Source organism: Nerophis lumbriciformis, linkage group LG01 (genome assembly GCF_033978685.3).
Source record: "Nerophis lumbriciformis linkage group LG01, RoL_Nlum_v2.1, whole genome shotgun sequence".
Lineage (NCBI taxonomy): Eukaryota > Metazoa > Chordata > Actinopteri > Syngnathiformes > Syngnathidae > Nerophis > Nerophis lumbriciformis.
The window spans coordinates 72,914,286-72,930,134 of record NC_084548.2 but is presented as its reverse complement, the minus strand read 5'-3'; the positions used below and the strand labels follow the sequence as shown (position 1 = coordinate 72,930,134).

Genomic DNA, 15,849 nt, shown 5'->3' with positions numbered 1-15,849 from the left:
GCGGCGCCGCTGCTGCCCACTGCTCCCCTCACCTCCCAGGGGGTGATCAAGGGGATGGGTCAAATGCAGAGGACACATTTCATTACACCTAGTGTGTGTGTGACAATCATTGCTACTTTAACTTAACTTTAACTTTACACATACAAACTGTAGCACACAAAAAAGCACATTTAATAACAAAAACGTTATTATGGTCTTACCTTTACTTAGAAATGAAGTCCACAACTAAAGCCCTCACTTCAACTTTCCACGTGCAAGATTGAATCTATTTAAAAAAGTGTAACCGAGGGTTTATAAATGTCGCCTATACTGTATGAAACTACAAAATAACAAACACGGAGGCTCCAGTTTACACGAGGACCACTTTATTTACCTTCTTTCAAAAACCTCCGCAACGTGACATCACTTCCGCTCTTAGCGCCTTCGAAATAAGAGCTCAAGGCATATACTGTATAACAGCGCATAACAGGAACTTAACATCACAAAGAGAAAAGCCCATGAAAATAGGTTACAAAAGTTATTTAATAAGAAGCCAAAAAGTGCAAAAACAATAATGTTCGTGTTGGAGGAGTTGTGAATTAGATACACCTGCAGTCTGCAGGTGTACCTAATGTTGTGGCCCTGCAGTCATTCACAACTCCTCCAACACCAACATTATTGTTTTTGCACTTTTTGGCTTCTTATGAAATAACTTTTTTAAATAGATTCAATCTTGCACGTGGAAAGTTTGAGTGTGGGCTTTAGTTGATATAACAATTCTACGGCGGGGGGGCAGGAGGCGAGCCTCAGCCAGTGCGTCTTTTGCAGCCGTTTTATGATCGCTCAGCACAAGAAATACGTTACACACATACAGTTGTTGACAAAATACACTGTACATTATATACATTCAGCTAACTAAACTATGGAAATGTATAATATAGTTCATATAGCAATACGGTCTCACTGCACAGCAGGCCAGCAGTTAGCCGAGTCCGGAATCCATGTTGAGGCACTGAGTGACGTGCCTCAACTGGCTGCTGTTCACCGCACCGTCTCTTCTCAGTATTTGAACGGCAAATGTGAAAATTCAGCGATTTTGAATACAAATAATCTAAAACTGGTGAGGTTAATTGGAAAATAACTCTATAGTATAATCACTGGATACATACCGTATAACAATTTCATTTTTTTTTTTTCTTTTTACATTTTTTTTCTTTCCATGATGGCAGGGATCGTCATACTCGTTTCAAGTAACCGCCGATGATGACAACAATTGCGACAACAACTTTTTACTGTCAACTGAGTTTCGTTTTTTAATGATTTCTGCTGGTGGTGTGCCTCCGCATTTTATCAACGCAAAAAATGTGCCTTGGCTCAAAAAAAGGTTGAAAAACCACTGACTCGGCGCTACCTCAGACCGGTCCTTGGTGTACCTAATAAAGTGCCCGGCGGTATACCTTCATCTTGCGCGCGTTGAGCTTCTCCTGGCGCAGGTGCTGGCGTAAGGCGTGTCGATGGCTGCTCTCCTGCTCCCGGGCAAACTCGCCCAGCGTGTAGCGGCGGATGGAGGAGTGGCGGTGGTCCATGCCCAGCGAGCTGCCCCCCTGGCTGGGCACGCTGGTGAAGCCCTGCCGCCGGGGGAAGTAGTACACCGTCACCGCGTCGAAACGCACCCGCTTGCCTCCCGGCGACGGCTTGTGTCGCCTGAGGATGGAGGTCGCTGACCGGGGGGAACAAAACAAAGATTATTACGCAAAACCAACTTTTCTTACCTCTTGCTACCCGGTACCTGAATTTCGGATCTGCATAAATCCCTGAAAATTTGAAATCAAACCATGAAGGGATTACGGAAATATTTATAAAATAATGTTGCCTTCACTCATACTCCCACCAAACAAGGATTTCCTCCTTTTGTGACGTATTTTCCAGGTATGACGTCAGCAAACATTTGCGCAAGTCCGCCATTGTCAATTTGGATTTGTCCGCTTCCTCACTCTGGTAACACTCAGCAGCTAATTCCTACACATAGTCATACACCGTACATCCTTTGGGTTTTGTCACACGCCCTTCTCTAGTTGATTTTGTATATTATTGTTGGATTATTTTATATATATAAATATATAGTATATATATAAAATAAATACATAGAGCTTTACTGCCCCCTTGTGGTTCTGTGCCGTCACAACTCCCCCAGCAAACATAACAACATCATACTTGCCAACCCTCCCGGATTTTCCGGGAGACTCCCGAAATTCAGCGCCTCTCCCGAAAACCTCCCGGGACAAATTTTCTCCCGAAAATCTCCCGAAATTCAGGCGGACTCAGGTCCTCCACAATATCAAAAAGCGTACCTGCCCAATCACGTTATAACTATAGAATGATGGAGGGCGAGTTCTTGGTTTCTTATGTGGGTTTATTGATAGGCAGTTTCATTAACGTCCTCCCAGCGTGGCAACAACACCAGTCACTTTTTTGTATACCGTAAAGCAGTTCGTCTGCCGTAAACAGCAATGTTGTGACACTCTTAAACAGGACAATACTGCCATCTAGTGCATTTGATGAAAGCACTTTTGTGCGTGCCACACATCAATGGATCATCAGAGAGGGTGTTCAGCATGGTTCGAAAAATAGTGACAGAGAATAGAACAAGGATGGACAATTCAACCCTTAACTCAACAATGAGTAGATGAGTGTTATGTGTGTGTATATGTGTAAATAAATGAACACTGAAATTCAAGTATTTATTTTATATATATATATATATATATATATATACACATTAGAGATGCGCGGTTTGCGGGCACAACCGCGGAGTCCGCGGATTATCCGCGGATCGGGCGGATGAAATTTAAAAAAATTAGATTTTATCCGCGGGTCGGGTCGGGTCGGGCGGTTGAAATTAAAAAAAATTAGATTTTAAATAGATTCAGGCGGGTGGCAGTTAAACCAATTGGGAAATATATATACATAGTTAAATGTTGTTACCCACATACGAAAAACGAGCAGGCACCTGCTGCATATGCCACAACAGAAAAAAAAAGAAAAAAAGAGATGGATACTTTTACGGAGCGGAGAAGGCCCCTGACGCCTCGCCGGGGTCCGGGATCGAGGCCCCTTCCTCCGAGAGGGCCCCACCGGGAGCCGTAGCTGAGGCGATCCGCGAGAAGGGCCCGACGCACGTCCAGGGTCACCACCGCGCCGACACCCCGCCTCGTCCGCCTTCGCCGCGGCCGGCGTCACGCGCAGCAGGTAAGCAGCTTACCTGCCCGCCACCCCCGTGGCCGGGGGCTCGTAACAGGGGTCACTCCGCGCGCTCCGCCCGCGCAGCTTACCTGCCCGCCACCCCTGTTGCCGGGGGCGCGTAACAGGGGTCACTCCGCGCGCAGTGCGCTCACGAAAGGGGTGGGGCTCACCCTGGTTGATATAGACAGCAGGACGGTGGCCATGGACGTCGGAACCCGCTAAGGAGTGTGTAACAACCCACCTGCCGAATCAACTAGCCCTGAAAATGGATGGCGCTGGAGCGTCGGGCCCATACCCGGCCGTCGCCGGCAGCGAGACGCGCTTGGAGGTGCGCTCAGCGCGGCTCCCATATGATTGCGCACTGGTGTGAGTCTGGGTCGTGACAGCGTGGCACGCGAATGTCTGTGCTGCATTGGATCAGTCTCCTTTCTTTAACAGGCAAAAGCTTTATAACCTCACTAATGCCTTGCATCGTCTATATTAAGATATATAACAACGGGCGGGTGCGGGCGGATGGCGGGCGGGTGCGGTTCTGATCAAATGTTACATCGGGTGGATGGCGGATGGTTGACGACTTTCTGATGCGGTTGCGGATGAAATAATTGCCTATCCGCGCATCTCTAATATACATACATATATATGTATATATATATATGTATATATATATATATATATATATAAATAATAATAAAAAAATATATATATATATATATAGCTAGAATTCACTGAACGTCAAGTATTTCTTATATATATATATATATATATATGAAATACTTGACTTGGTGAATTCTAGCTGTAAATATACTCCTCCCCTTTTAGCCATGCCCCCAACCACGCCCCCGTCCCATGCCGACCACGCCCACCCCCTCCCCCCACCTCCCGAAATCGGAGGTCTCAAGGTTGGCAAGTATGCAACATGTGCGTGTCAACATATAAGGACTGTCCAAACAAAAAATGTTAGACATATCGTCTCGTCAGCAATATCATTTTATAATTTTATAGCTGAGAGATGACTTATGGAGGTTGATGAAATTATTTGTTTTAATTAGAAGTTCCTTACGGGTGAATTCGGTCCTGGAGGAGGCGTTGAGGCTGTCGCAGCTGTCGGCGCTGTCGCTGCTGGAGATGTCATCGTCAGAGTCCTTGGGCGTAGAGAAGGGAGAGACGTTGTCCACCTCTTCGTATCGTCGTTTGAGACTGAGGGACGAGCCTGCCTCCATGGAAACTGCGTCTGGAGGGAGGGGCACGGAGCATTAGCACACTCAGCTAATACACGAAAAACACTCATGACCCTCGCGGATCCACCAAAGTCTTATTTTTGTTTTACCAAAAACCAGAATGAAGACCCAGGGCATTGAGCCACTATGACCACACCTGTGGAACAGCCTGCTAGTGGGGCTCAGGACTGTATTGTTGAAATAAAAAAATTAAAAAAAGGCTAAAGACAACTTTTAATCAGGCTTTTTACTGATCATGTTAAACTCTTGTGTTACTACTACTCTTCTCTCAATATTATGTTTTTATCACCATATTAATGAATTATGTATGTTATTTTAGATATATTTGTGTGAAAGCTCCAAAACATTCACACATATGCACGGACAATGGGAGACCGGGCTTTCTGCTCCGCCGCTCCCAGTCTGCGGAACGCTCTCCCTGACCACCTGAGGGCACCACAGACTGTGGATGCTTTTAAAAAAGGCTTAAAAAGCTTTCTTTTTTTTAAAAAAAGCCTTTTTTTTAGATATATGCGTGCTAGTTCTAGTTTTTATTTATTTGTATTATCTTTTTATTTTATTTTTTTAATACACTGTAGCACTTTGAGGTTGTTTGCTCAATGTAAAGTGCTTTTCTACAAATAAAATCTATTATTATTATTATTACATATGCTTTTCTACACCAAAATTCGACATTTTCAGTCCGATTCAAACTGTTCAGCCAATTCGGTAATCACAGGTTTTCCCATGACAAATTCCCAGATTTCCCAGAATTCCATTTTTCCCATTCAAAATGAATTGGCCATTTTTCAAACTTCCACCATTTCCACATTTTTCAACCGATTCCACCTTCAACACATTCCACTCATCCTGGACATTCAAACTATCATTTTTCCAAGTAAAAAAAAAAACTCCAGGAATTCCCAGAGTTCCCCTTTTTTTCCAAACCTTTTTTTCTGTCGTTTACTCCTCCCACATTTTTCAACCCACTTCAACCGTTCCACCGTCAAATCATTCCTCTTAATCAGGACAAAAAACGAAGTTGTTTTTTTGAACTGGAAAAATTCCCAGTTTTCCCGAAATTCCACAATACCATTTCTCAATTAAAAATGTTACTACTTCAACATTTCTCGACCTTTTTGAACAATTCCGACACCAACCATTTCGACTCATTCAGAACATTCATGCTGTTAATCTTCTTTTTTTTTTAATATCTCTTTTCCCAAAATTCCCAAATTTCCAGGAAGTTCCCATTGAAATGAATGGGACATTTTTCCAAGTTGCACAATTCCCACATTTTTCACCCTATTCAAACCATTCCACCTTCAACACATTCCACTCATCCTGGACATTCAAACTATCATTTTTCCAAGTAAAAAAAAAAAATTCCAGGAATTCCCTAGAGTTCCCGTTTTTTTCAAACCTTTTTTTCTGTCGTTTACTCCTCCCACATTTTTCAACCCACTTCAACCGCTCCACCGTCAAATCATTCCTCTTAATCAGGACAAAAAACGAAGTTTTTTTTTTAACTGGAAAAATTCCCAGTTTTCCCGAAATTCCACAATACCATTTCTCAATTAAAAATGTTACTACTTCAACATTTCTCGACCTTTTTGAACAATTCCAACACCAACCATTTCGACTCATTCAGAACATTAATGCTATTAATCTTCTTTTTTTTTTTTAAATATCGCTTTTCCCAAAATTTCCAAATTTCCAGGAAGTTCCCATTGAAATGAATGGGACATTTTTCCATGTTGCACAATTCCCACATTTTTCAACCTATTCAAACCATTCCAACATCAACACATTCCACTCATCATGGACATTCAAACTAATACTTTCCCAAGTTCCTGGAAATTCAAACTCTTCAACATTCAAAGTATTCTTACATTCATACTACATTCCATCAGCATTTCAGTTCAACTTCAGCATTGGAGCATTCACACATAATCTAGTTTTAATGTGTTATTTTGTCCTATTTATTGCTATCATTACTACTACTATTCTCTCAATATTATGTTTTTATCACCTTATTAATGAAATATTGATGTTATTTTACATATATTGTATCCTATGTTTCATACTATTTTTTTAGATGGCGTTCGTTTTAGTTATTCTCCAGTGTGGACGCCTCAAAGGTGGCATTTTTCCTCAAATCCTCAGTGCCATGCCAATGTTTTGTTTTGTTATTGTCAATAGTTCTGTGTTTGTGTTTCCTTATGTGTACAGCAAACTGCCCACTCCAAATACTGATTAAATATAGGAAATCTATTACAAAAATAGTTGTTCCCTTCTAACAAGGTGTTATTTCTCCTACAATCTGAGATGTATTACTTAAAATAGGCAAAATCTGATTTAATCTGAAGTCAGTTAAAAAAAAAAAAATTCTTCCCCCTTTAACGAGATTTCGTAATATTTTAGCCAAATTTGCATATATGACATACTTGCCAACCTTGAGACCTCCGATTTCGGGAGGTGGGGGGTGGGGGGTGGGGGCGGGGCTAAGAGGGGAGGAGTATATTTACAGCTAGAATTCACCAAGTCAAGTATTTATATATATATATATATATATATATATATATATATAAGAAATACTTGACTTTCAGTGAATTCTAGCTATATATATTTATTTTATTATATATATATATATATATATATATATATATATATGTAAAAATAAAAGAAATACTTGAATTTCAGTGTTCATTTATTTACACATATACACACACACATAACACTCATCTACTCATTGTTGAGTTAAGGGTTGAATTGTCCATCCTTGTTCTATTCTCTGTCACTATTTTTCCAACCATGCTGAACACCCTTTCGCAGGTACCCAGAAAGGTTTCGAGTACCACCAAAAAAACGGAATCTCTGAAGACAGTATAAAAATCTGTGTTAAAGGTGTACAAATACTGTTTGTATAAGAAGCATGTTTTTGTTTACAAATGAGGGTTAAGAGTTCAGTACTAAAAAAAAAAAAGAGAAAAGAATGTGGCTTAAGTACAGTTTTTTAATTGAGCTGCTGCATTTTTTGGTTGGGTTGTTTATTTATTTTGAGTAACTTCTATACATTTCTAAAAGGGGAGGAATGTAATAGTGATCTATGTTTGTCTGTTGCCATCTCCTGGTGAATGTTGGCTATAGCGTACTGGGGTTACTTTTTGGTTGGCCAACGATTTACGTGGTGTTGCGCGCCTGACGTCACTCAGGTCCGCATGGAGCTGGAGGGGGCGTGGCTTCCAGCTCCGCCTGTATTTCGGGAGATTTTCGGGAGAAAATTTGTCCCGGGAGGTTTTCGGGAGAGGCGCTGAATTTCGGGAGTCTCCCGGAAAATCCGGGAGGGTTGGCAAGTATGATATATGAAGTAATATGTACTGAACATTTGATGTAATCGTAGTACATTTTACTGAAGAAAAAAACACTGGTTTAAAAAGGTACGTGGTTTTAGACATTTTTATTATAAATGTCTGATTTTTTAAAATTAATTTAGAATATTTTTCAATTTCTTCAAGCAAACAATGAGTCAAAAATACCGACAGAGAGCATTCAAAATACGTTTTGTTTGAATTTGAGCAAATCCTAGCACTAGTTCATACTTGCCAACCCTCCCGAATTTTCCGGGAGACTCCCGAAATTCAGCGCCTCTCCCGAAAACCTGCCGGGACAAATATTCTCCCGAAAATCTCCCGATTTTCAGCCGGAGCTGGAGGCCACGCCCCCTCCAGCTCCATGCGGACCTGAGTGAGGACAGCCTTTTATCACGACGGGAGGACAACAGGGTGACAAGAACTAAATCATCCAGACTAGAGATAAATTGTATTATTATGTTTATCTTACCTAAAAATAAATATATTTATTAGTTAAAAAAATAAATAAATAAATAAATCTTTACTATATTTTGCTAAAAACATCAAAATTGTATTTTTATTTGTATTTTTTCTGACTCTTTATTACATCCAGCCATAGAATTATACATTAAAATAAACATATTTGAAATAATAAATTTTAAATTATCATAATAATTCATTTAAAATGACCATATTTAATTATTAAAATAATTGCTTGTTTATCAACAACTTTAGCATTTTATTCATTACATTTTGAAACTCTCAGAAGCCAAGTTATGTTATATTCCTTAATATTTATTTATGCAAGTTTGAAGTATCAATTATCTAAACACAGTTTTGTTTGCATATTTTCAGGATATATATATATATATATATATATATATATATACACATATATAACGTATGAAATACTTGACTTGGTGAATTCTAGCTGTCAATATACTCCTCCCCTCTTAACCACGCCCCCAACCACGCCCCGCCCCCGACCACGCCCCCCACCCCACCTCCCGAAATCGGAGGTCTCAAGGTTGGCAAGTATGCATTAGTTCCCTCCTGGAATGAAGGTTTATTATAAAACATACACTTTGTAGTTTGAAAGGAGACTTCTTTTGTTGTGTTTCTCTTGCAAAAAGATAAATAAATAAAAAATCCCATGACCAATTACTTTTAAACCCTTGAAAAGCAGGAGGCACGTCTACAAACTGTTGTCATTTCTACACAGTTTACCTGATTTCAATGTAAATATCCTTACATTAAAACAAAGTATGCAATAAAAAAACACTCCCACGTGGCTGAATACCTCAGTTTCAAGCACTGGAGTATGTTTATTGTTACCTTTTGTTGCAATGGGCTATAAAGAGGCCCTATTATGCAAAACCAACTTTTCTTACCTATTGCATACCTGCCAACTTTTGAAATCAGAAAAACCTAGTAGCCAGGGTCCAGGGGCCGCAGGCCCCGGTAGGTCCAGGACAAAGTCCTGGTGGGGAGTTCAGGCTTCGCCCCCCGACGCAAAATGATTATTAGCATTCAGACAGGTTAAAATGTTGCTAAAACCATCACTTTTCTATCAGTCACAGTGACTTTTCAAAACAAAAATATTACAGCAAAAATCATATGGGTTGATTGACATGTTTATTCTGTAAGCTAACTTCAATAGTTTGAAATTATTTTGACAGTTAATGCCAGTTATCCTGTCAACCTTTCACAAGACTTCAATTTGTTAATTGAAAGTATAAACACTTTTTACAGTAAACAAATGGTAAAACAGTACTAAACAATTCCATTAAAAGAAAAATTGGTGTCATTATTAACTTTCTGTCCAAGCTTGTATAATCTACTGCCTTGTTCAATTGTAAAAAATATTCTGTGCCTAAAATTCACATTTCTATCACAATGATCATACTGTAAACATGGTAAGCTAACTTCATTAAAATTAATAGTCCTGTCAATAGCATGGAATTACAATTCAAATGTAGTTTTTTTGTAAGCCTTTCAAAAGAATTCAAAATATGAAAAATTAATGAAAATTAATTGAAGCCATCAGACACTTGAAAAGTGGCACATCACATCTCTAATGTAATCATTTGAACTTTTCAACAGAAATAGCACTGCAAAAATATTAAGGACATACTTCTGTATTTTGGTAGTTATGCTGTCAACATTTAACAAGATTTCTTCAACTTGGACTTGAAAGCATAAATAGTATAAACACTTTTAACAGTATAACAGTACTAAACAATTCCAATAGATAACATTGGTGTCATTACCTTTTTGTGGCTAAAATCCAAATGTATTCTAGTCCATGCTCAATTATTGCCTACGTAAATAAAACGTCGGCATTTATCACATCCAAAGAATCTGTTTGGGCGACGAAAAACGTTGAAAGTTTTCCACTTGTATCGCTAGCAACGGCATTAGACTTGTGTTTTTTTTGTCCCAACGTGGTCTTTTACATCGCTAATTCCTCCGTGTCCGATCGAAAAATCTTGTCTGCACAAGGTGCAATTCGCGTAGTTTTCACCCTTTTTGGAACGGATAATTATTCCCGGATAGGCTTTTGAATATTCTTCACGGAATGACTGCAGTTTTCTTTTCGGTTTAAGACTCGTTTGCGATTCTTCTCCGGCTGATTCCATGATCGTTCGCTCGTTTGGAAACTCGTGCTTGGCAGCGGTGCTATAAATAGCCTCGCGCATGGCATTCGGAATGGCTCGATAGGAAGTTACGGGAAGCAGTGTCGATTGTCATTGTTGTTACGCGATTTCGTGAATAAAACTTAAAAAAAATATATATATATTTAATTAATGAAAAAACGTATTTTTTATCACTGCAACCGTAACCCGGAATAGGTTGATGAAAACCGTACTAATTACGAGAAAACCGGAGTAGTTGGCAGGTATGCTATTGGTACTTCTGGTTGTGTATTTGGTTCTGCAAATGTGAAATCAAACCACGGAGGCATTGCGGGGATATTTATAAAACAATCTTGCCTTCATTCATGGTCTGTAAACCATCATCTATGCAACATTTTCACCAAAGAACCACCATAACATGTTATGTAGACCACAAGGAAGTCTTTTAACCTTCCTCTTGTGTTAGCTTTCTGTTACCATCTCTTATGTTAACGGGTCGGTTTTGACCCATGTCTTAAATCAGCTGGAAAATACACTAAAAACAATTATCTATCATCCAATTTGTTTCTCATCTCTTGGTTACCTTATTAGGCTTCCTTATCCATGAAAATATTGGTTTTAATATTTTTGGTGCCTTTTTTTTGTCAGTATACCCCTCGATTTCAATAAAAAAAACTGTAAAATGAATCTCAAGAGAATCGTATAAATAAATAAAAGGTTGTTGTGTTACCTGACTATAACTGAGGGGTATTAGAACACACCTCTTGAATACATTTGTTTAATTTATTTTTTCATTTTAATAATTTTAACTAAAGTGACATCTATGGTGTTACGGGTCAATTTCGACCCATATATATTTACTTCAAGAAAAAGGCTAAAAAGTATTTTTTTTTCAGCAACAGAACTTTAAGACAAACACAAAATGAAAAGCAGAACAAGTCATAACACAAAATATAGATTTGCAAGGTCAAACAAACAACAGCAAATCAAGTTAAGTTAAGTTAAAGCAGTGGTTCTCAAACTTTTTTTGTCATCCCCCACTTTGGACAAGGGGGAGTTTTCAAGCCCCACCTGCCCCCATCGCCCCAACAGAGCGCTAATGCCAAGCTTTAACATTTTAAAATTTATTGAACATCAAGTTGTATACATTCGAACTCAATAACATAAAATAACATTAAGTTCAATAATAAATAAAATAACTGTGCAGCTGTGGTATAACTTGCATCAAGTTCAATAATAAATAAAATAACTTCCATCAAGTTCAATAATAAATAAAACAAAAGTATTATAACTTGCATCAAGTTCAATAATAAATCAAAAAAAGTGTTATAACTTGCATCACGTTCAATAATAAATCAAAAAAACTGTTATAACTTGCATCAAGTACAATAATAAATCAAAAAAAGTGTTATAACTTGCATCAAGTTCAATAATAAATCAAATAAAAGTGTTATAACTTGCATCAAGTTCAATAATAAATCAAAAAAGTGTTATAACTTGCATCAAGTTCAATAATAAATCAAAAAGTGTTATAACTTGCATCAAGTTCAATAATAAATCAAAAAGTGTTATAACTTGCATCAAGTTCAATAATAAATCAAATAACTTGCATCAAGTTCAATAATAAATCAAAAAAAGTGTTATAACTTGCATCAAGTTCAATAATAAATAAAACAAAAGTGTTATAACTTGCATCAAGTTCAATAATAAATCACATAAAAGTGTTATAACTTGCATCAAGTTCAATAATACATCAAATAACTTGCATCAAGTTCAATAATAAGTCAAAAAAAGTGTTATAACTTGCATCAAGTTCAATAATAAATCAAAAAAAGTGTTATACTTGCATCAAGTTCAATAATTAATCAAATAACTTGCATCAAGTTCAATAATAAATACAATAAAAGTGCCACTTTGCAATCTTTGCAAAAAAAAAAAGGAGGAGCTATGCATTTGGCAAGACAGGGCAAGTGACAACACTTTCCCCCAGGAGAGCCACCTTGCTTCACTGTGAAACAGCACGGCTGTATGATCAGCTCCCATTTCCTCACACAGTGCAGAGAACAGTGGTCGTGTTTTGATCAAATTTACCGCGCTCACAACATCTGTTAAAACCTCATTGAGTTCGGGGCTGAGCTGCCTTGACGCGAGTGCTTCCCGGTGAATGACACAGTGTGTGCCCGTCACATTTTCGTTTCTCTGCAGGCGCTTGCTCTGGCTCGACGACATTTGAGGTGCGAGTCACAAATGTATATATTTGTGTAATTGTGATCCACACATTAGCCTGCTACCCATCCGCGCGAAAGTTTGTTCCGCTTAGCCCCGCCCCCATTAGTTACTGTTGCTATGTCTGTCAAACTTTCGCTCGTACCGAGAAATATAAAGCCTACAGTAAAAATAAGTACCGGTAATTTCCATTTATTTATATAGCGGATTTCACAGACAGAATCACAAAGTGATTTACAGTGTGTATAGAAAATGAAAGCATAGTAAAAAAAAAAATCTAAGAATATAATAATTTAAAAAAAAATTTTAAAGTGAAATTTCCTCCCGTTCCTCGCGCCCCACCTGTCATGTCTCTATTCCCCACCAGTGGGGCGCGCCCCACACTTTGAGAAACGCTGAGTTAAAGTTAAAGTAGCAATGATTGTCACACACACACTAGGTGTGGTGAAATGTGTCCTCTGCATTTGACCCATCCCCTTGTTCACCCCCTGGGAGGTGAGGGGAGCAGTGGGCAGCAGCGGTGCCATGCCCAGGAATCATTTTTGGTGATTTAACCCCCAGACCTACTCAGTGGCCTAGTGGTTAGAGTGTCTGCCCTGAGATGGGTAGGTTGTGAGTTCAAACCCCGGCCGAGTCATACCAAAGACTATACAAATGGGAGCCATTACCTCCCTGCTTGGCACTCAGCATCAAGGCTTGGAATTGGGGGTTAAATCACCAAAAATGATTCCCGGCCGCGGCCACCGCTGCTGCCCACTGCTCCCCTCACCTCAGATCAAGGGTGATGGGTCAAATGCAGAGAAGAATTTCGCCACACCTAGTTTGTGTGTGACAATCATTGCTACTTTAATTCCAACACTTGATGCTGAGTGCCAAGCAGAGAGGTAATGGGTCCCATTTTTATAGTCTTTGGTATGACCTCCTCATCAGACACATCAGATGTGTCTGTGTCTTCTGGATGATACTCCTCCTCAGAAACCTGTTCATCCATATCGCTATGCTGCTCTATGTCCTCTCCCTCATTTTCACCAAAAATATCATCCAGAATTTCTCTCACTGTAATTTTGTTTTTCATTTTTGCATGCTGCAAATCACCAACTCTATACTGAATTGACCTCACATGCCCGTCTTTGCTTGTTTTTGTACTGGATAACAAGGTAAAATGAGAATCCCCTAAAGCTCACATGATTGGGAGAGGAGCTGGCTGTCAATGTGTTCAGTTTTGGCTCTAATTATTGCTTTATAATCTTATTTTTATAACTGGGTCGAAACCGACCCTAACAACACCAAGGTCATAATTTCAACCAGAACATTTTATAATTTAGTGGAAAAAAAACAAAACTGTTTTATTTTGTTGAAATAGAGGTTCCTGACAAAGTCAAAAAGCCTTGATGCAAAAAAATAAATTTATGTGGTTCTTTTATGCATTTAAAAACTAAAACGGGTCGGTACTGACCCTAACACAAGACGAAGGTTAAAAAAATCCCAATATGACCCCTTTAAGCTAACTGCAGTCACTTGTTCTTTGTTCACTTGCCACAAAAACAAATGTCTGACTATACGACACTATTCCTGTTTTGGGAACAGACTTCTGGCTGGCTCTAGCAGTAGCCGTGGTGTTGCTATGTGTGCATCTCTGCTAAGGAAACCAGGGGCTCCGGGGAAAGCCACGGAAACTCCTGGGGTCAAAAAGTACCACAGAGTACCGTATTTTCCGCACTATAAGGCGCACCTAAAAGTCTCAAAAGCTGACAGTGCGCCTTATAACCCGGTGCGCTTTATATATGGATTAATATTAAGATTCATTTTCATAAAGTTTCGGTCTCGCAACTACGGTAAACAGCCGCCATCTTTTTTCCCCGTAGAAGAGGAAGTGCTTCTTCTTCTACGCAAGCAACCGCCAAGGTAAGCACCCGCCCCCATAGAACAGGAAGCGCTTCTTCTTCTACTGTAAGCAACCACCCGCCCGCGTAGAAGAAGAAAAAGCGTGCGGATATTACGTTTCATTTCCTTTGTGTGTTTACATCTGTAAAGACCACAAAATGGCTCCTACTAAGCGACAGGGATCCGGTTCATGAAAAGACGCAATCTCTCCATCCGCACACGGACTACTATTTCACAGCAACTGCCTAAAGACTTTCAAGAAAAGCTGGCTACTTTCCGTGCATATTGTAAAAACAAGATCGCTGAAAAAAAGATCCGGCCAGAGAACATTATCAACATAGACGAGGTTCCACTGACTTTTGATATTCCTGTGAACCGCACTGTGGATACAACGGGAGCACGTACGGTGAATATTCGCACCACAGGGAATGAGAAGTCATCCTTCACTGTGGATCTAGCTTGCCATGCTAATGGCCAGAAACTTCCACCCATGGTGATATTCAAAAGGAAGACCTTGCCAAAAGAGACCTTTCCAGCCGGCGTCATCATAAAAGCTAACTCGAAGGGATGGATGGATGAAGAAAAGATGAGCAAGTGGTTAAGGTAAGTTTACGCGAAGAGGCCGGGTGGCTTTTTTCACGCAGCTCCGTCCATGTTGATATACGACTCCATGCGCGCCCACATCACGCTGGTTTTTAATATATTATTAAAGTTTGACTGACCTATCTGACTGTTTTTTTGACATTCCCTTTAGCGCAGTTAGATGCGGCTTACAACACGGGGCGGCTTATAGGTGGACAAAGTTTTGAAATATGCCGTTCATTGAAGGCGCGGCTTATAACCCAGGGCGCCTTATGGTGCGGAAAATACGGTAAGTGTAGAAAAAAAAAACTGTGATTTTTTAAATTGTTTGCAACCAAAAACTACAATTAATCGATAAAAGTCGATATATCCCCCAGTAGGAGCGGGTACCGAATCCGGTACCTTTATAAGTACCGACCAAACTCCGTCGGTACTACCGGGTGGCAATTCACGTAAAATTAAACAGACACCACCATATTTTGATACCTTTAACAACTCAACGGCATATTTGTAGCAGACTAACTCTAATGTTGTCATTTTTAGAAAACACTCAAAAGGAAGGCTCCACTTTTCATAATATACTAGCCTGATGCCAATTTACATGCTACTGATTAACATTAGCAATTTTACATGGCATATTTTACTCCTATAAATTTGGTAATGAAAACTACAACTAAGACGCACGCTACAATTAAACAGCCATGTGTAAAAAGTACGCTACTTACAGTA

At 39.4% G+C, this 15,849-nt stretch overlaps 1 protein-coding gene across 1 annotated transcript in view; it reads right to left on the bottom strand.

Annotated features, from left to right (window-relative positions):
• Positions 1–15,849, bottom strand: part of csrnp2 (cysteine-serine-rich nuclear protein 2) — a 51,018-nt gene that overhangs the window by 14,851 nt on the left and 20,318 nt on the right. The window contains exons 2-3 of the mRNA XM_061964825.2: positions 4,283–4,453; positions 1,437–1,699 (exon numbers count right to left, since the gene is read on the bottom strand). Coding sequence (XP_061820809.2) covers positions 1,437–1,699; positions 4,283–4,442 — 423 coding nt within the window. The 5' untranslated portion in view covers positions 4,443–4,453. The remainder of the gene's footprint in view (positions 1–1,436; positions 1,700–4,282; positions 4,454–15,849) is intronic.